Below are 19,027 nucleotides of genomic sequence, written 5' to 3'. Positions count from 1 at the left end.
ATCATGTATGATTTGTCGACACAGCTTATCATCAATATAGTACCATACCATACCATACCATAACATTAAGCATATTTTAAACAAGTGGTTGGTTGGCCAAGTGGTTGGAGTGAGCTTGAATCGTCACAATACAGAAACTTCAAAGCACCTAAATTCTAGTCACGAGAAGTGGCAGTTGAACCTCTACCTGTTTTATTCCCACTCAAGCCGTTAAACTGCTCTGTCACAGTTTCATCACTGGGTGGCAGTGTAGCCTCTTCTATTGGCACAGGAACACAGTCATCCTAGTGTTGCATGGTGCATTTCACAGTGGTGGAAGTATTATAACTCATTTACTTAATTAAAAGTAGTGATACCACACTAAAGAAATACTCAAAAACAAATAAAAGTCCTGCATTCAAAATTTCTCTTTAGTAAAAGTACAAAAGTATTATCAAACAAACAACAACAAAATGTACTCAAAGTATTCCTTTATCAGAATGGACAATGTCAGTGTTATATCATAATATTACTGGACCATTGTTATTGATGCATTAATATGTAAACAGTACTTTAATGTTGTCTAATGCTGAGGTAAGGTGCAGCAAATTTGAAATGCTTTATATACTTTTTGTGGTTATATCTATAAAACATCATGTTTTCTATGCTGATCATATGTTTTGTTTGTCATTTATTAATTTAAAAAAAGGATACAATTGTATTTACAAAAACTGAATTTCATCTTCATCCCAGTGTTCAGTCATGTTCATTTCCAATGATAGTCCCCAAAACTTTCTCTGAAAAGCAAAGACGAACATTACACTTGCTGTATAGAGTGTTGGTGTATCCTTTATTGCAGTGTCCTCTCTTTGTTGTCACTGGGAAATGTGCAATTAGGTCCTTGCGTACATCCTGTGGGGGTGTACAAATTACCTCTTGGCTGTCACCCCATTTGAATGGTCTCTTTTGAGCCTTCAAAGGACTCCTTGTGTCACCATCTGTGTTACTGGACTCCCAATGGCTAAAGATGGTCGCCCTCTATTTGGTGTGTTGAGAGTTGTGTTTACTGGAATTGGATTAGAACACAATCAATTAAGATAAATGTCAAAAATACATTAAGATACAAGTCAAAACTATTATAAATAGTGAAATATTAAAAAACGGCAACTAGCAGAAATACATTCTGAACAGGATGAGAAAGGATGCTAGTTGTGCCTGAAACTGTATCCTGTTAAGTATTTCTTTCCTAGAAATATTAAGAGCTTTGCAGAGGAGCCAGGCGATCACAGCGAGGATAATGGTGTGCCAGGAAATGTAGATGTACCAGTTGCAGGATTTCGTGTGGAACTTGTCAGTGGGTTGTTGGTTCTCTTCATCCACTTCACCGGCATGTTCATCTGTCTCTTCATCACTTGCATTAGTGTCGTCTTATTCCATCTCCAAATCCCTCTCACCATTCTGGATGGCTTCAATCACATCCTGCACAAGGTATAGAAGACCTCTCTTTGCTGGTGGCATTCTGGAACGGAAAAAGTAAAATAAATATTTATAAATAATATATGTGAGTATTATGTTGCAGTAGATAAACTAAAGGATTAGATATAGAGCCAGATATTTTCCAGGCGAAATAATTCCAATGAAAATGTATCCTCATCCTATTTACACATTCCAGGAAATTCACCTAATACTGTCTGGCTAACCTATTATGCTCTCCAATTAGCATACTAAAACAAATCATGCATCACCACAGACAATTTACATCCCTAAATCCAGGGGAGAATGTAGCAAGCAACGCAGCAAGCATCCCCCCATAAAACATTTCAGAAACAGTTTCTGCATGCAACATGCAGCTATTTAGACAATTAAACAAAACCCAGAAAAAAGCTCAGGATCAGTTCAATATATTTTTTCAACTGATAAGATACAAATACTGCTACAGATAGAGTTTCAAATATTGCAATCAGAAATTATTTATTAATTTGATAGTTATAGTGAATTATCAAAGATATTATATTTATTTTTGTATTTTTGTTCCCATATGTGAACATGTGACAAGTGCAATGCCCCCATCTTATGTGTAAGGTGCACATGCTATTTTGAGTAACAATCTCACCCAGATTTGTAGAATTGCAACACAGACATAACAAGTTAAAAAAAACAATTTGATAAATGTATTGCATATGTTCTAGATATTGTAATAATAACACAAACAATGTTTAAGCAATTTTACTTACTTGAATTTTGACAAATACCAGTCCAATACAACAAAGAGATGAGTTTTAAGTAAAGTCTGCAGTTGTGTGAGTTCATTGCCAGATGACCGGACCTATAAACACATTTAGTATCCAATAGCATTGCGATGATAAACAATAGGACTCAATTCAGTTCAATTCAATTTTATTTATAGTATCAAATCATAACAAGAGTTATTTCAAGCCACTTTACAGCTAGAGTAGGACTAGACCACACTCTATAATTTACACAGACCCAACAATTTCCCACGAGCAAGCATTTGGTGCAACAGTGTCGAGAAAAACTTCTTTTTAGGCAGAGACCTTGAGTGGTGAGGAAAAACTTCCTTAAGGCAGAAACCTCGGACAGACCCATGCTCCTGGTGGGCGGCATCTGTCGCTGCCAGTTTGGACACAGACACTAATACAGATATAGATATAGATATAGAGAACATTTATACAGTGATGTCAAGTATCAAAAATGATCTTACTACAATAAAACGGCTACTATGGGGACTAACATCATCCGTATGAATATGTTTGGGCTCAGCTATCCAGTAATGGCCATTTTTTCGAAGAAGAATACATTTTCATGCAGATATCTTGAGGTGAGAAGTCAAGGGACCCTTGTGAAAATGGCCATGCCAGTTTTTCCCGTTCCCCTAAATTCAGCCTAACTATGGAGTGTTATTTAGCCCCTATCCCGACAAAATTGCAATTAGTTGGTACCAAATGGATTCCTGAGATCATCTAGTTTCATATGATAGCTTTAAAGTGAGGCCCATCAGGCCTTTTAAAGACAGTAATGTTGGGCAAGATTGAAAATATTTGGGGCAGAGGAAGATCCAGGCTTAACGTTACAATGGTGCTGCTTCCCATATTTTTTCATAGGGCTGTTAGATTGTAATATATTTAAGGTATATACTTCCCCAAGAACATATCTTAACCATTCTGTTATGAAACCAGACCAGCTGATAGGGAACAACAAGGTGGAGCAAACAACAGCCTGAGAGCATCTACCATAACCCATCGACACTAGACAATCATTTCATCTCTGCTGGCACCGATCTGCTTATCAAACCAGCAGCAACAGTCTTGTAACAACCTCCTATCTACATCAAAACAATACTGAACCTCTGTTTGTCACTACAGTGATTAGAGCAAGATGGGTCTTGTTCAAAGAAACTTGTGTGTGTCAAACAACGCCTCCCTCCTCTCAGCGGTCGGCATCGTAGAGTTTAAATGGGACGGACACTTGGCCTTCTTTAAAAGTGGCTGTTAGGATCAAGGCCTTAACGATGCCTTTTGGCTGTTTTGACTGCAGTGTGAATAGTTCTTCTGGGTGCCCACACAAGTGCTAATCAGGCGTAAAACAGGCCAGAGCATGAAAACCTGGGATCAGATTAGCATTTGTAAAGTCACACAGAGCTTTGCAGTAGTTTGAATAGTTTGTGTCTCCCTGAATGTAGGACTTTAAAATGCTGCAATTAAAAAAGGGCAGATTGACCTCTAGGGACTTACAGTTTAGAAAAAGTACACATAGGCTTTTTCCTATTAATGCATGGATTATTACTCACTGCGGCCTTATGAAGAATTAGTCAAAAACAAGTTATTCTCTGTCAAAACAAAGGTATTCTCTCTTCAATATCCCCACAAGGTTTATAATAAGGAATTTTACTTGAGATAGATATCTCAAAAATGACTACCACATTTTTCCAGTGCAGTTTTTGCAGTGTCTGTTTTGATGTAACCAGGGAACAAATAAGCATTGTGTGTGTTGTGTGCGCATGTGAGTGTAAATGTAGTATTGCAATTGGACTCTGACCCTCCACGTTGGATGCTGGCACTGTCAATAGAGGGAGGATAAGGCTTTGTGTTGTATATTTAATAAGAGGTTGCACAATTTTAGTTATTTATGACAAAAAGAATTCTGTGGTTTTCAAAGCACCATCAAAACAAATAAGTCACTTTAAAATAGAATAAATTAAAATTGCATCAGATTTTTAGAGCAACTCACTTATTGTTTTATATGAAATCTAATGGGATGAATCCAAAACTGACTTGTATAGGCCTTTCTTGGTCATTCTCACAGCCATTTCTCAATGTTAGTGCTGACACCGGGAAGGTGCAGTTTCATGGCAAGCATTGACAAGTACCAGAATAAGAACATTCTGCCCTTTGGATAAAGAAGAAGGCGAAACTGTGACAGGAGCCAGGACATGTTGAGACACGGGAGAAATACTAATTGCCTCCTAGGTAAAAAGCAGCACATTTCCCACTGTGGCTTGTGACCATAGTAGACCCTCTATATGTTTCTCTCACTGCTTTGTTAGTGCTGTGTACTTTCAGGATGGCTTGCCAATACACTATATATGTGTGCTATAAAACAGATGATGTTGTAAAAAAGAAGATATCTCTTGTGATTAGATTTCTTGTAGATTTTCATATTCTGTAGAAGAAAAAAAAATACAAATATATATTTTTCCAGATTCATCTTTTTATTTTCTATAACTTACAGAAATTACAAAAAAGTTACAGCTTCGAACTTCACAACACACAATAAAAACTTAGTATTTACATTTTGGACAAGTGCAATGGTTTGCTTTGCGTCAAGCAATAAATATTAGTTTAATTTGGTATACAGTACAATTCAGATATTTCATGCTTCAAACAGAGGTAGACCAAACAAGGCCAGCATCTTGATAAATGATGAAGCAGGTGTGGAGGTTGACTTATTTGCCTTCAACAAAGGATTGGTAGAGGGACATGAGTTGGTCCTGAAGGTCCTGAGCGAAGGGGTCCAGCTTTTCCCTCAGGTCCTCAGCGTAGGGGGCCACCATCTGTTTCACCACATTGGCTCTCTGACTCAGCTCAACCTGGACCTTCTCGGACATGGGGGCCACGCTATCTTGGAAGTTCTGCAGGTGCTGGTCCACCTTCAGCTTCAGGTCATCGGTGTAGGGCCCCAGCTGAGCCTGCAGATCCTTCACACTCTGCTCCAAGTTGGTCTTTAGATCCTCGCTCTTCTGCATCAGGGTGGTCTTCAGGGCCTCAGAGTCCAGGGAGTCTGCGTATGGTGCCAGCTCCTGTTTGAGCTGCTCCACTCTCTGCTGAATCTGGGCCTTCATGTCCTCGGTGTAGGGCTCCAGCTTGTCCCTGACAGTGCTCAGTTCCTGGGTCAGCACATTTCTCAGCACCTCAGCCTCTGCTGTGATCTTGATCATCAGGTCCTGGGCTGCCGGGGGAAGCTGCTCCTGCAGGCTGACTGCATACTTGCTGGCTATGTCAGTGCTATCTGCCAGGCGGGCACTAGAAGACAGACAAAGTAATGGTTGGACCATAAGGGGTTTTTGTAATACCATATTGATTTTAATCAACATGTGATACATGCCGCTAATAGGCTCAGTCACCATGGTCATGTGTCACACAACTTACTTGACTTCCTGTCCAAACTGTGATTTCCTGATCATCTGGAGGGTGTCATCAGCTGTTTGGGTGGCCTTGGCAATGTAATCCCAGAAAGCATCAGTCAGCACTTCCAGCTGTGGCTTGGGTGCATCAGCATAGAAAAGGTTGGCATGACAGCCTGTTGGATGGAAACAAGAACAGCTTGAGAACAGTGCAGGTTTTCAGCCGTTCAGTTAATTTCGACAGCTTTTAGTTGCTGAAGCAATGCTGTATAGTTTTGCCAATATAATAAAGACAAGTCATAAACCAAAAGCTTGCAACTTACCAGACAGCGCTGCAACGGCTAATACAATGAACACCTTCATGATTGCGTCTTGCTGAAAAACATTTATGATCTAGTTAACTTTCAAGCTGATTGAAAATGTTGTAACATTTATATTTGTTTTGAAATGTATTGTAATTCCCACCTGTTTTTGACTTGTGTGTCCCTCAGAGTTGAGCGTGTTTGCGAGTGCATTAGACTGGCACTTCCATGTATATATACTAAGCCACATGACTGTTGTAGTCAAGAGCCCAAAGTCCAGGAGTCCCTTCCATGTTGTCACAATGGCTCGCTTCCTGTTTCTGCTGCTTCTCTGGGCTACTATCACTGGCTGCTAAGGCTACATGCAGACACAGTGACACAATTTTTACAGTATACAGAGGTTATGTGGCTTTTGGGAATTTCATAACTATAAACCCCATCTTCCTTCTTGCACTAGTTCTCCTCTGACCCCTCTCTAGAAAGCATTTCAGAAATGGTAATTAACTATCCACGCTGTACAGTGCTAACAGGCTGCAGATAACTCCAGATAACCTTGGTATGCTTACACTAGTGGACTTTGTATTATAATATTAAAGTTAAGCTACGTGATTAAAGTAGCACAATGTTTTTTTTTTAAAGTGTTCTTGTAAAAGAGGCTTACTATAATCAGATAATGTAAATGTTTTTACAGTATCCAGCAAGTATAATTTTGTGTAAGGAGTCAATCAGTAAAAAAGTCACTTTTGCAGTACAATATTTTCCATTTGGCTGTAAAAAATATTACTGTATTTTCCTGAGACATTTAAATGTCAGGCCTTCATACTGGAACTCATTGCAGATGTTGAGATTTATTTTTAGAGTAACAGGAAGATGGGCTATCTAACTATTTAAGAGCATAGTGTTGTCACTCTCACTGAGAAGGTGGCATAAATAGATAAGGGCTGTAAGAAGAAAGAGTTACCAGACAGAAGTTTTTTTTTCAACTTTTACACTACTGAAGTAAGACAAATCTCCCTCATGAGGACAGGGACATTCAAGCATTACAAAGATGGGGAGCAAACCTCTGAAACACTTCACACTACAAAATGAAGACTCAAATCTGATGCACTGAATACCCTGTATACAACCTGAACGACAGTAAACAAGAAACTCTCTTTAGATTCAGGGTCTTCTGTTGGAGGTTTAACTTCATTTTATAGCAGTGAAACAGTTTGGACATAATTATCTCTAAAACAGGAGTCTTCAATGTAGGGCTGGGCAACATATCTATATTGTCGGCAGGGCTAGTAAGAAGTTATGTAGGAAAACTCAGAACGCAACAGGGACAAGAAACGAGGAATGGTTACAAATAATAGATACATTGAAAAATCCATGGCTAAAGTTTCAACTCAAAGTTTGGAACACAATTAAGACAGAATATAAATTATTGGATAAATTATGGATAATTAGATGAAGTGCACATGACCCGGACTTTAAACCCAATCAACTAGATCTTAGATTTAAAACATGGATAGAAAGAGGGATCACAAAATTCTACTCACTTACAAACAAAGGGCAACTAAAGGACTTCCAAACTTTAAAAGAAGAGTTTTCTTTAGATCAACAGGACTTCTATAAGCATTTGCAATTACGTAATTACTTTGACAAATTTAAACAAAAATACCCAATAGATTTGGAAGATCCAGTGCTGAAAGAAATTCTAAGGGCATATTCATGTGAATCTAACAAATCCACATTCATCAAACTTCTTCTTAGAATGCACATTTTAAAATACCAAAAGAAGCAGGACAGAACATCTGTATGAAAGTACTATCGGGATCAAAGGATCAAAGTCTTTTCAATAAAATGTTCTAGTTTCACACACTAACACTGTGTCAGAGGTTTCCAAATAAATGTCACTAAAATGCTGCTCTTCAAAATTGGTTTCAGAGAAGTGAACTATGGTACTTCTGGTGTGAAACAGCAGCTACTTTGTCCTTTAGAAGCTGACAGTGTTTGGGTCTGCTAACCTTTGGCCAAAGTGACACATGACTGACACAGAAACTAGAACTATGCTTTACTGTGACGTTAGCTGGCAACAGGTCAGGCTAATAGAGACAATAAATCAACCACTGTACATCTAATCAAAACTAGACAACAAAGAAATTAAGGAGAGAGATTTTGTCTATGTTGGCAGAGAGTTATCTGAGGCCACTAAAAGCTAACAGCTAAGTGATTACACATAGGCTTCTGAGGACAAGGTTAATTTAAGGTTCAACTTAAGGATTTTGTCACAATCTAACACTGATGAATCACAGATACATTTAGGTAATATACACTAAGTAAGGCAAACAAAAATTGGTATCTGGCAGATATTCACTGATACATGAAGGTGCAGAAAATATAACGTACTCAGTGTGTGTAACAGTATGAGCTTGTGCATACGTGCTGGGTGGATTATCTGGCACAGGGTGTCGTGAGGATAGCAGGGTGAGGCAAGGTGACAGCAAGGCACTAGCCCCCTGGACTTTGGTATCATTACAGTCTGGCTTACTATATAAGCTGCAGAACCACACCAGCTGAACACCATCGCAGCCAAGTGGATTTGCAGATACACTCGCAAACTCAGGTAAGATGATGAAGAATTGGCTCAGTATAGCAGCTGAGCTTTTTATTTCAGAAATATTTCTTGGTGAACATGCTGTGCTAACCAGCTTTGTATCTCCTTGTTATAAGGCCTAAGAACCATGAAGGTCCTCGTTGTGCTCATCGTAGCCCTTTTCAGTGGTAAGTTTGATGGCAAAATTTCATTATTCTTTTTTGGAGCATAACAAAATATGTTTGAGACAAATAACTGCAAGCCTTGCTAATGGTACATGTGTACTAGTATAAATGCCTTAAATCTCAACTGTTCTTCAACGTGTTCTTGTGTCTATCCAGCAGGCAGTCATGCCAACCTTTTCTATGCTGATGCACCCAAGCCACAGCTGGATGTGCTGACTGATGCCTTCTGGGACTATGTTGCCAAGGCCACCCAGACAGCAGATGACACACTCCAGATGATCAGGAAGTCTCAGTTTGGACAGGATGTCAGGTAGGTCAGAAAAGACCAGTGTGACTCATTGTTGCTATGCAAATGAAGTAAAAGCTAATAACGGATAGTGGTAATTGACATGCAATTCCTCCTCACTAGAATATGAACTAAAGACAAAACTCATTCTCTCGTACAGTGCCCGTCTGACAGAGAGTGCCGATGTTGCCAGCAAGTATGCAGTCACCCTGCAGGAGCAGCTTCCCCCTGCAGCCCAGGACCTGATCGTCAAAGTCACCACTGAGACCGACGTGCTGAAAGAGCGTATGATCCAGGAGCTGAACACCGCCAAAGACAAGTTGCAGCCCTACACCGAGGAAATAAAGGCCCAGATCCAGCAGAGAGTGGAGCAGCTCAAACAGGAGCTGGCCCCCTACGCAGACTCCATGGACACTGAGGCCCTGAGGACCACCCTGAAGGAGAAGACCGAGGAGCTGAAGGCCAGCCTGGAGCAGAGTGTGATGGACCTGCAGGCTCAGCTGGGGCCCTACACAGATGACCTGAAGCTGAAGGTGGACCAGCACCTGCAGGACTTCAAGGAGAGCGTGGCCCCCGTGACCGAGAAGGTGCAAGGTGAGCTGACTCAGAGAGTCCAGCAGGTGAAAGAAATGGCTGCCCCCTACGTTGATGCGGTGAGGGAAAACCTGGACCCCCATGCCCAGGACCTCCAGGCCCAGCTCACCTCCCTCTACGAGTACTTTGTCAAGGCCAACTAAGTCAAACAGAAAGAAACTGCTTCTAAAGAATCCCAGGAACACGTCCATGTTTTAACAATATGACAACAAAAAGTCAACAGTTTTGAAAGTTGAAGATGTCTTTAGATACATGTAAAGTATTAGATAAATAATAAACATTGAGTGTTGGTCTGTCACCATACACTGTGTTCTTGTTATATTACGGAAATAAAGTTAAAGCCAAACATCAACTTGTGAGTCTGTTATGTTATTTAATGAGTGTTAGGTAAGGTTTGAGGATGCCAAATGTTTTTCTTGCAAACTAAGGCAAATGACGTGTGGTTAAATGTGGTAATGGAAACTAGAAACACTGAGTCCAATGTGGTTACTCACACCTAGATAATTAAATGGTCTGATAAATCAGCTATACAAGCATATATTGTTCATATAAACACTTTTTTGACAATTATTTCCATTAAAAAAAACACTGGTTATTTTTTTGGGACTTGACTGGATGAAACAAGAACCGTTGAAAATAATTAGTGGCATTTGGCTAACAAATAGAATCACTTCATCACATATATTCATGTGCAGATGTGAGCAACATTTTCAATGCATGGATTTCACTTTTATGTTATAAGACACTTTCTATATTAGTTCCACATAAGTAGGGATAAAATCCTTGCTTGTTTGTTCAGTTCAAATTGCAAACGCCCCCCACCACGCCCCCGTAAGATTTAGTTTTGGGTCTTGGATGGGGCATGTTCAGGTTTGTCTCTGCAAGTCTGGAAGTTAACATAAACACATCCTGCTTCATCCTGCATCCACCTTGTTTTTTTAGTCTTCCTTTTGTGCCTCCATCCCTGCTGCCAGATCGCTCCCACGCTGCCTTACCCAGTGGCAAACAACATTCCTCTGTTCTGCCCCCCAGCTGCCACAGACTACACTCACCATTAACCCTCCAAGCACACACACAGCTCTGATTTCTTATTATGTCTGATTATGTGAGGGGTTTTGGTTATATTCCAAATCTGCATGTAAAAAAATTTAATACATTTGCTGATCTATTAAAAATAAATGCTTACTGAGTTTCACTAGATTAATGACCCAACTTTTTCCCCTTTCTTGTAGTTTTCTTACTCTACTCTATTACAAGTATTTTATCTTGATATGAGCTTGTAATTTTTGCAGAGAGAGTTAGATGGAGATGGATCTAGCCAGGCTAGCTGTTCTAGCTAGCTCTTTGTTCTGTAGCTTCATTTTAACACACAAAGTCTCTACAAGAAAGACAACAAACGTATTTTCTAAAATGTCGAGCTAATCCTTTAATTAGATGTACTTTACGCTTATTTAAAATAATACTCGCACAAATAACATATTTGTGAAAATTAAGGAACATGTTGCCAACCAACCAAGTTTCTGCACTGCTTGAACTCCTTGGTAGACATAAGGCTTTTGTCCTTCAGCCTAAAAGGATACACTTAGCGTACCCTAGCATTGTACAGGGAATGAAAGCAGGAGGGAATGTGACTCAAGGTTACTTTTTTGATGGACACGCATGATCTGCTGCATCAAACCATGTGACCGCTTTATTACAGTGAGACGGTGCTCTAAACAAGGCAGACCTAGAACGTCCAGTTCAACAACACTTAACCCACAGAAGCTAACTGTAGTAACCTCACTGACTCATCTTAGCAGATGTTTGCTGTATGGAGGGGTGAGATCATTCAGACTTAACCAAAAACCAAATTCTTCCAGAGAACAACATCTTCAGGCTATAGGGTTACTTTCGTTCACACCATCTAAAGATGCCTTCTCATACACTCACTCCTGATAGACAGTGTTGTTGTGGCGAGGAAAGGAGAAGCAGCAGGAGTTTAGATGACTGTGTCAGATATTCATACTGTATTACCTAATGGTTCTTCTTGAATCTCACTTCCCCCATCTGCCTCTTTATCCTGGAGGTTCGGCAAAGGAAGGCATGGCATTGTGGGTTTGTGCTGTCAGGCCTGTGACCTTTGTTGGTGTGTAGTTTGGTGACTGTGGTCCATCACGTCTGCATAATACAAACACAAACTATTTAGTTTACGTCGGTTATCTCCATAGCGGAAACACATTGTAGGGGCTAGAGTAGGTGAATTTTTTACACAGTAGATTAAACATATTACAAAAAAAACAAAAAGTCGATGCGTGACAATGTTTTGCGCAGAATGGTGGGATTGTATTACTGATCTTGATTTGCTTGTATGTTTGAACTGGACTGGACTTATTATCTAGCTGTACATGCGGCATCTTTCTGTGTGTGACACACCTCATGTAGTAACACACTATTGTCGTGGAATATCAAGGTCGAAGGTCTTCTGTTTTTTTGTGACACCTAAATGAGTTTAAACCAGAAAACTTATCAACCTGTTTCCTCTCATTTAAACAGAGAAAAGAACCGTTCTATCCATTTCAAGATAGCTGAACTATTCACTTAGGTACAGTCTCTAAATCAGTTAACACAGGGTTGACCTCTTTGGGTTATCACACACTCATGTTATCATGTTCTCCCACTAATTATCTGACCAAGCCAACCCATTTAAACTTTGTTCCTGTGTAAAGTTGGGTTTCTTGAAAAAAAGACTGTTTGGTTGACAACAAAGAAGCCAAGTCCTAAAGGGCAAACGTTTTAAAATAAGCCAATGCTCTGATAGACTGAGATCTTTGCTGCTCCCATCTTAAACCAGTTTTCTATACAACATAAGACCAACAAACTTATTCAAAACAGGCTTAAATTAAATTAAATCACTTAAATGTAAGAAGCATGGTGCAGTAAAAGCAAGATAGCACAACAAATTCTGACATGCTCCTATAAATAATAATAAATAATAATAATAAAAAATTCCATTTGTGTGTATACTGCCTGATATATAACAGCCTTGAAGGGTATAGGATAGACTTTACAAGTCTTTGGGTTTGACATAATTTGTAGTCCAGTAGTAAAGCGTTTACTGCGAAAAGGGAAACCTGTCTTTAAGTCCCTGCTAATCCATCCATAATCTTTGTCATAACAGGAAAATAACAGTTCTGTCTGATGGAGACGCATTTGTCTGACATAAATATGCACCAGAACTCATGATGTTCTACCACTGAATAAATATGTGTTGCTCAATAAGCTGAGGTAATCACTTTTCTTTCTGCATCAAACATCCCCTTTCCTGTGCCAATTTTATAATCCTGGAAATGCCTTGTCCTCTGTGGAAACCTACCACCCTTGTGTTGACTTTGGGTCAAATTGACCCGTTTTCAATGTTTGTTTTATATAACAAAATTTGGGACGTAGAAATAAGTGCTGAAAATGTGTAGAAGAAAATTTTTCTTTTCCACCTTTCTTTCCTAGGTCGACTGGAAGACAACACAAGGGTTAAAACAGATATGATTTTAGTCTCCTCCCTCTATGGTTCCTTTATAATCTACTTCTTTTGTTCAGTGCCCAGTTTACAGGTAATAAAATAGTTTATGTTCAATGTATTTCATTACCTGTAATCCTTCTTTTGTAAAGTGGGCTCACTGTACCCAAGTGTTGTCCCCCCCAAGCCCGAACATGCCCACCTTGTAGAGCTGACACTTTATTTTTTACTTCAGGCACTTATTGGTAATGTAGAGCTCTACATCATAAAGCAGTACAGTACAGCACGCACAGTATATAGAAAATGCAATTTGGTGCGCATGATCTTCATACAGAAAAATCGAATTCACCACTTGAAATGTGTGAGTGAGACTGACATGCAAATATGCTGTATTTGTTGGGGGTTGTGTGTCTGTAGGGGGTACGTAAGTGAGAGCCAGACCATGAATTGTAATGCATGTGTGAAAGGCTTTTTTGCATCCTGGCGTCAGGAGGATTTATATTCGGATGAGACCACTTGGTGATAAAGATCAAAGAAAATCCTGCAAAGTTGTGGTCACTTAACACCAAAACCTGCAATAAATAAAAGTAGCAATACCATATAAAAAGTAAAGGTTAAGTACAGTAAAAGAATGAAATCAGCAGCAAAATATACTTATACCACCAATTTCACTTGTTAAATTATAATAGTTGGACTGTTGAGATGACACTAAATCGATAATTATTTATATACTGTTGCATAATATTCTAAATCATGCCATCCTGCTTTAAAGTTTATTGTGTTATATGTGTACATGTGTAAGTAACTCATGCATTAGTGGTGGAATTTAACCAAGTACATTTACTCAAGTATTGTATCTAGTACACATGTAAGGTCATTTTTTTCTTGAGTGTTTAATTTGTATGCTACTTTATACTTGTACTCCACATTTTAGAGGGAAATATTGCGCTATAGATACTTTTACAGACTCGGGTTTAAAAAAAAAAAAAAAAAAAAAAACATGTAATTGGCAACAGAGCACAAAGTAGCTTCATTTCACTAGCTTTTTACTTCTAATTTTACATTGTGGTGTGGCTACTTTGACTTCCACCTCTGAATAGAATATATGTTCATATAAAGTAGCCTACCCCAAAAAACTTCTTTAGGAAATGTGCTTTGCTACTTTCTACCTCTGGCAGCGACGCATGAAAGGTTCACTGTTGTTAAAGATTTGTAAACGGTGGGGGAAAATATACCAACAGAGAGATATTCTTTTTAAGCGCACGTGAAACTTTCACCCCGTTATTCTTGTGACTGCCAGATTGCTCAATCACCCCCTCGAACGATACAAACCTGTGAAAACGTCGGAACTTCGGACGCGGCGTTGCTGGCACGTTGCGTGGAGGAAAACAGCAAATCTGTGCAGATAAAATCATGTTGACCACGTGAACGCGCGCAAGCAATCAGCGCCAACCCCACAACCCCCACCCCCCACGCGCGGCAGCATCAGTCTCCCGCCACTGTATAAAAGCCCTCAGTCACTGTTCAGGGAGCACGGAGGAAGCTCAACCTCTCAGGTGAGTGAAAGGGCTGCACAGCACGCAGAGATACCTCTTTAAACTACATTCTGCTTCGTCTATTCTGTGTTACATTTAATGTATATTTTATTCAAGTTGTTTAAGGCCCTAGCTGGATTATATGTATTTAAATTGTAGGGGAGGAAGTTAAAACTCTGTACTACCTCGTGGCAGAAACTCTTCATCTGTTTGTATTGCATTGTTTATTGCTTACCTTTCCCCCCCTTTCATTCACAGGTGTATCTATCTGTCCAACAACCATGAAGACTGTAGCTCTGATCCTTGCTCTGACAGTCATCACTGGTAAGTGTACTACTGGTCTGGAATTTTACCACCACTAACTTTTTTTTTATTACATTGGATTTGATGTTTGTATATTTATCCAACTTTTCAAAATGTGCCCATAATAGGCTGCAATGCCCGTGCTGTGCTCCCTGATGCCACCCTAAAAAGCTGGGAGGACACCGTGAATCGTTTCTGGCAGTACGTCGACGAGCTGAACCAAAAAGCCGATGGAGTTGTGCAGGAACTCAAGGCCTCTCAGCTCACCAGGGAGCTAGAGTAAGTTAACTTCATCATTCTCATGCCTTCTTAATTTCAATAGGCAGTGATTCGTTCACTTATACTTCTCTTCATTTTGAGTACTTCCAAATGGTTTCCCTTCACACGTTTCTCTTACTCTTATTTCCAAACCTTACTTCTCTCTAACCTGTCATCCTTGCTTTATGCTTACAGCCCTATTCTGTCCTCATGTCTGACCATCTTGTTCCTCTGCTTCCAGCACTCTGATCTCCGACAGCATGGCAGAGCTGGCAGCATACAGAGATGACATCCAGACCAAGCTGACCCCCTACACCGATAGCTCCACCGGCCAGCTGGCTCAAGACATGCAGCTTCTGGGCAACAAACTCCAGAAGGACATGCTAGATGCCAAAGAGCGCAGCGTTGAATATCTGGGTGAGCTCAAGACCATGATGGAGCAGAACACCGATGACGTCCGCAGCCGCATCAGCACCTACACCCACAAGCTGAAGAAGCGCCTGAACAAAGACACCGAGGAGATTCGCAAGTAAGTGGGGTGGAGGATTTTCACGCCCTCAAACTCTTTCTTGTCTTTGCTAATATGAAAAGTAAATGTCTTCTCTCTTCTTCCCCCTCCCTCAAGCACTGTGGCCACCTACGTGGGTGAGCTCCAGTCCCGCACCTCCCAGAACATCGGCGCTGTGAAGGAGAATGTTGAGCCCTACGTCCAGCAGGCCACTGACACCGCATCCCAGAAGCTGAGTGACATCTCCACCATACTGAAGACCCAGGCTGATAACTTGGGCCTGCAGCTGGAGACCCAGGCTGAGGGCATCAAGACCCAGCTGGAGGCCACCGCCCAGGAACTGCGCACCTCCCTGGAAGGCAAGATCGACCAGCTGACCGACATTATCTCCCCCTTTGCCACCCAGATCCGTGAGCAGATTGAGAACATCATGGAGAAGGTCAAGGAGACCGCTGCCACCGGTGCATAAAGAAAGACTGATTTCTTAATACAAAGAGGGGGGGAGTTGAGAGATCCTGATGATACCTTCATGTGGGTGCTCTATTGTTCAGGATAAAAGGGGTTGATGAGATGAAGAAGGGGGGGATGAGGTGCGTCTTTTACAAAACAGCAGATAAACATCTAAACATTCTGCATAGTCACCTTTTCTTCTCTTATTAACTCCCTTGATCACTGAACACAAGCACCCCATTCAATAACAGCCTTTAATACACAAACAGGAGACAATTATTTGTAATATGCTTAGCTTTTCTACTGATCTAGCTGTCTATCCTGCCCTCACAAGGTTTTGTATTTAGTTTTCTACATTTTGTTTGGTTGTAAATATAACTGCTAAACCTCATAGGCAGGGATTGGTAGGGATATAATCCCCAAATGCACCAAACACAAGTGTTTTTCATTTCAATAAATGTACTCAATGATAATGATCAAAAGATGGAGACACCTACTGTAATGTCTGCTCAGTGAACTGTATTTGTCTGCATGTCTTCTCGTACTGCACAGAGAAGTGGAATGTAAAACGACTTAATGCATTTCTGACAATCAATGAGTGTAATGCTGCCTGTCTGTCCTTCAGTCTGACTATAGGGTGTCCCTTGTGTGTCACGTGTCATATGCCCACTATGCTGCTCACTGTATGCGCACTGCCAAGTGTGCTGAACAGTGCTGAGTGAATAAAGAACCTAGAAAATATGCTTGTTTCCACTGTTTGTTTCTCTGATCGAACATTAAAGAGTCATCCAATATTAAAGGTAGAAATGATAGTTTCAACATGAAGGTCATTTCATTCATATAAAGCTATTGGCCCATTATAGCGCTTTCCCAACCTTCTGACACACAAACACCTCTCCTTTGTTGAATAGTGTCTTAAATATACAGAAGTAATGAATCTCAAAGTTTAAAAAACTGTATTTGCTCTCTCTGCAGCTGTTCTCCACCCCAGTCCTTTCCCTTTCTCAATTTGCTCTCCTCATACAGCCACCCACCACAACCCTTGGTCTACAGTTTTTCTAGTTTGGACTTGTTAAGATCTGTTTCCAGATTCCTTTGTCTTGATCCAAGCAGGCATTTGGGAACACGCTGTGCTTTTGATTGAATTACCTTTATGTTGAAACTATCATTTCTACCTTTATTTTTGGCTCAAACCATATTATAAGCCATGCATCAGTGGATTTGTATACATACATTTGCTCAGACATGCCAATAAAATATATTAGTACATGCACACATACTGTTTGTAGACAGTGTGCCCACATGCACGTACAGTATATGTTATCAAGCGTGTGCATCCAGTTGGCTTAAGATGCATATCATTAAACTGCAATGTTTGTTCCTGGAAGGAAATCATTTGTTGCATGTCATACTCCTCTCTCTCTCTCTCTCCATTATAAAATAAAGCCCAAAATGCCAAAAACAAATATCTAAATGTACCTTTCTTTTTTTCTGGTCTTACAACCATTAAGAAACACACTGAACACCCCAATCAGAAACCTTACACTACTACACTACTAGATGCAAAGGATGTAAATCCAAAATTAGAAGATCCCTTTTAGCTTGCTACACATCTGGACCTACCTAAGGGGAAAAGGTGGTCATGACTGTCATAAACTCAGATTAATTCACTCTTCCAATCAAAAAAAAAAAAAATGCTTATGAAACTCAGCAGGGTTTTTCCTTTGAAGTGCAGAGCAGAGGCCAGTAGAAACCATCAGCAGGGTTTTTTCAGAAAACTAAACAGGTGCTAGCTAAAGCCAAACTATGTGAGTTTCAAGAGCAGAACACACACTTTTCTCAGATTTTAATCAAAGTAACCCTCCAAAAACACACCATGCAGAGATTTTACCTCCTATTACAACCCCCTCTCTTCTTTCCATCCTTTCTATCCCTTCAGGGCTGGCACACAAAATCAGTCACCGCAGGAGCCAAGGGCCAAACACAAAAACAGCATTTTTGTAAGCTTGTTATTGCAAATTGGGAGCATGCAAGACATGCACTTTCAAGCCCTATGCCTCCTACAATTATTCAAGAGGAGCTTATATGCACGCAAGCACAAGCTCATACATAAACCCACTGGCCACTTCATGGCAAAGAGATGGAGTCTTTCAGAGGTAATGTGTGGGTGTTAAGGCATGTGAAGGCTCATTATCTCAATTGTAGGACTATTCATCATAGTGATAGGACAAGTCATCAGCAACAATGGGCATTTGGCCCTTTGCAGCAGACCACTTGGTGTGAAAACAGATATTTTCAGCAGTGATGAAGCCTTTAAACCATCAGATACAGACTTCCTGGATCTAACTCAGGTCACAGTTGTATTGAGGGGTTACTGCAGTTCAACCGACTGCACTGTTTGTTTTTTTCTGTTGCATGCCTTCTTACAAGATGGACCACATAAGACTTTGTCTGACTCACTTCCTTTTTAAGAAAGGGAAGGTCTGGATAAAAGAGACATTTAATGAGGCAATGGAATTCTCAGTTAATGGAAAAATACACCAAAACAGAACAGGACAATGCAGAAAAGCAGTCTGCAATCAGTGACTTCTGCACATAAATACATTTACAAATGTAGGTCCTAGGACATCAAGGATACTATTCAATTTAGCAGAGTTGGTCAAAATAATAAGGAATCAATACATTATGAAATGTTAACAAGGGACAGTGGTGGAAAGTAACTATATTTGAGGTACTTTACTTATTTCCATTTAAGCGTATACTCCGGTACATATCAGAGAGAAATATTGAAGTTTGTACTCCACTACATTTACTTGACAGCTACAGTTAACCAGTTACTTTTCCAATTGATATTTTACATACAAAAATATAACTCTAGCTCCACCATGAACAACATTACCCTATATTGTTAATGC

At 40.0% G+C, this 19,027-nt stretch overlaps 3 protein-coding genes across 4 annotated transcripts; 2 read left to right on the top strand and 1 right to left on the bottom strand.

The window, feature by feature from the left end:
• Positions 1–4,687: 4,687 nt before the first annotated feature.
• On the bottom strand, positions 4,688–14,498 carry LOC114557099 (apolipoprotein A-I). Its single transcript, XM_028580393.1, has 6 exons — positions 14,391–14,498; positions 11,579–11,722; positions 6,086–6,280; positions 5,944–5,995; positions 5,646–5,796; positions 4,688–5,519 (listed from the first exon to the last, which is right to left on the bottom strand). Exons 3-6 carry the CDS (start codon positions 6,170–6,172, stop codon positions 4,943–4,945), a joined length of 867 nt encoding a protein of 288 aa, XP_028436194.1. The 5' UTR covers positions 6,173–6,280; positions 11,579–11,722; positions 14,391–14,498; the 3' UTR covers positions 4,688–4,942.
• On the top strand, positions 8,345–9,911 carry LOC114557101 (apolipoprotein A-IV). Of its 2 annotated transcripts, none has more exons than XM_028580396.1 (4): positions 8,345–8,530; positions 8,638–8,688; positions 8,845–8,995; positions 9,132–9,911. In XM_028580396.1, the coding sequence occupies exons 2-4, from the start codon at positions 8,649–8,651 to the stop codon at positions 9,706–9,708; spliced, it is 768 nt and encodes a 255-aa protein (XP_028436197.1). In that variant the 5' UTR covers positions 8,345–8,530; positions 8,638–8,648; the 3' UTR covers positions 9,709–9,911. The 2 variants fall into 2 exon arrangements, with proteins under 2 accessions (XP_028436197.1, XP_028436196.1); XM_028580395.1 differs by having other exon boundaries at positions 8,842–8,995.
• Positions 14,499–14,569: 71 nt separating the features above from the next.
• apoeb (apolipoprotein Eb) lies at positions 14,570–16,853 on the top strand. The gene is made up of 5 exons (XM_028580394.1): positions 14,570–14,614; positions 14,852–14,917; positions 15,025–15,175; positions 15,396–15,683; positions 15,780–16,853. Exons 2-5 carry the CDS (start codon positions 14,875–14,877, stop codon positions 16,129–16,131), a joined length of 834 nt encoding a protein of 277 aa, XP_028436195.1. The 5' UTR covers positions 14,570–14,614; positions 14,852–14,874; the 3' UTR covers positions 16,132–16,853.
• The last annotated feature ends 2,174 nt before the right edge of the window (positions 16,854–19,027 follow it).

This window comes from Perca flavescens, chromosome 6 (assembly GCF_004354835.1).
Source record: "Perca flavescens isolate YP-PL-M2 chromosome 6, PFLA_1.0, whole genome shotgun sequence".
Classification (NCBI taxonomy): Eukaryota; Metazoa; Chordata; class Actinopteri; order Perciformes; family Percidae; genus Perca; species Perca flavescens.
The sequence above is the reverse complement of the archived record's forward strand: the minus strand, read 5'-3'. Positions and strand labels throughout refer to the sequence as shown.

Coding starts and splice junctions, on each gene's coding strand:
- apoeb (XM_028580394.1), top strand. CDS start 14,875: ATGAAGACTGTAGCTCTGATCCTTGCTCTGACAGTCATCACTG. Junction 14,918..15,024: donor TGCTCTGACAGTCATCACTG/GTAAGTGTACTA, acceptor TGCCCATAATAG/GCTGCAATGCCCGTGCTGTG. Junction 15,176..15,395: donor CAGCTCACCAGGGAGCTAGA/GTAAGTTAACTT, acceptor CTCTGCTTCCAG/CACTCTGATCTCCGACAGCA.
- LOC114557099 (XM_028580393.1), bottom strand. CDS start 6,172: ATGTGGCTTAGTATATATACATGGAAGTGCCAGTCTAATGCACTCGCA. Junction 5,996..6,085: donor GACACACAAGTCAAAAACAG/GTGGGAATTACA, acceptor AATGTTTTTCAG/CAAGACGCAATCATGAAGGT. Junction 5,797..5,943: donor AGCCGTTGCAGCGCTGTCTG/GTAAGTTGCAAG, acceptor TCCATCCAACAG/GCTGTCATGCCAACCTTTTC.
- LOC114557101 (XM_028580395.1), top strand. CDS start 8,649: ATGAAGGTCCTCGTTGTGCTCATCGTAGCCCTTTTCAGTG. Junction 8,689..8,841: donor CATCGTAGCCCTTTTCAGTG/GTAAGTTTGATG, acceptor GTGTCTATCCAG/CAGGCAGTCATGCCAACCTT. Junction 8,996..9,131: donor CAGTTTGGACAGGATGTCAG/GTAGGTCAGAAA, acceptor TCTCTCGTACAG/TGCCCGTCTGACAGAGAGTG.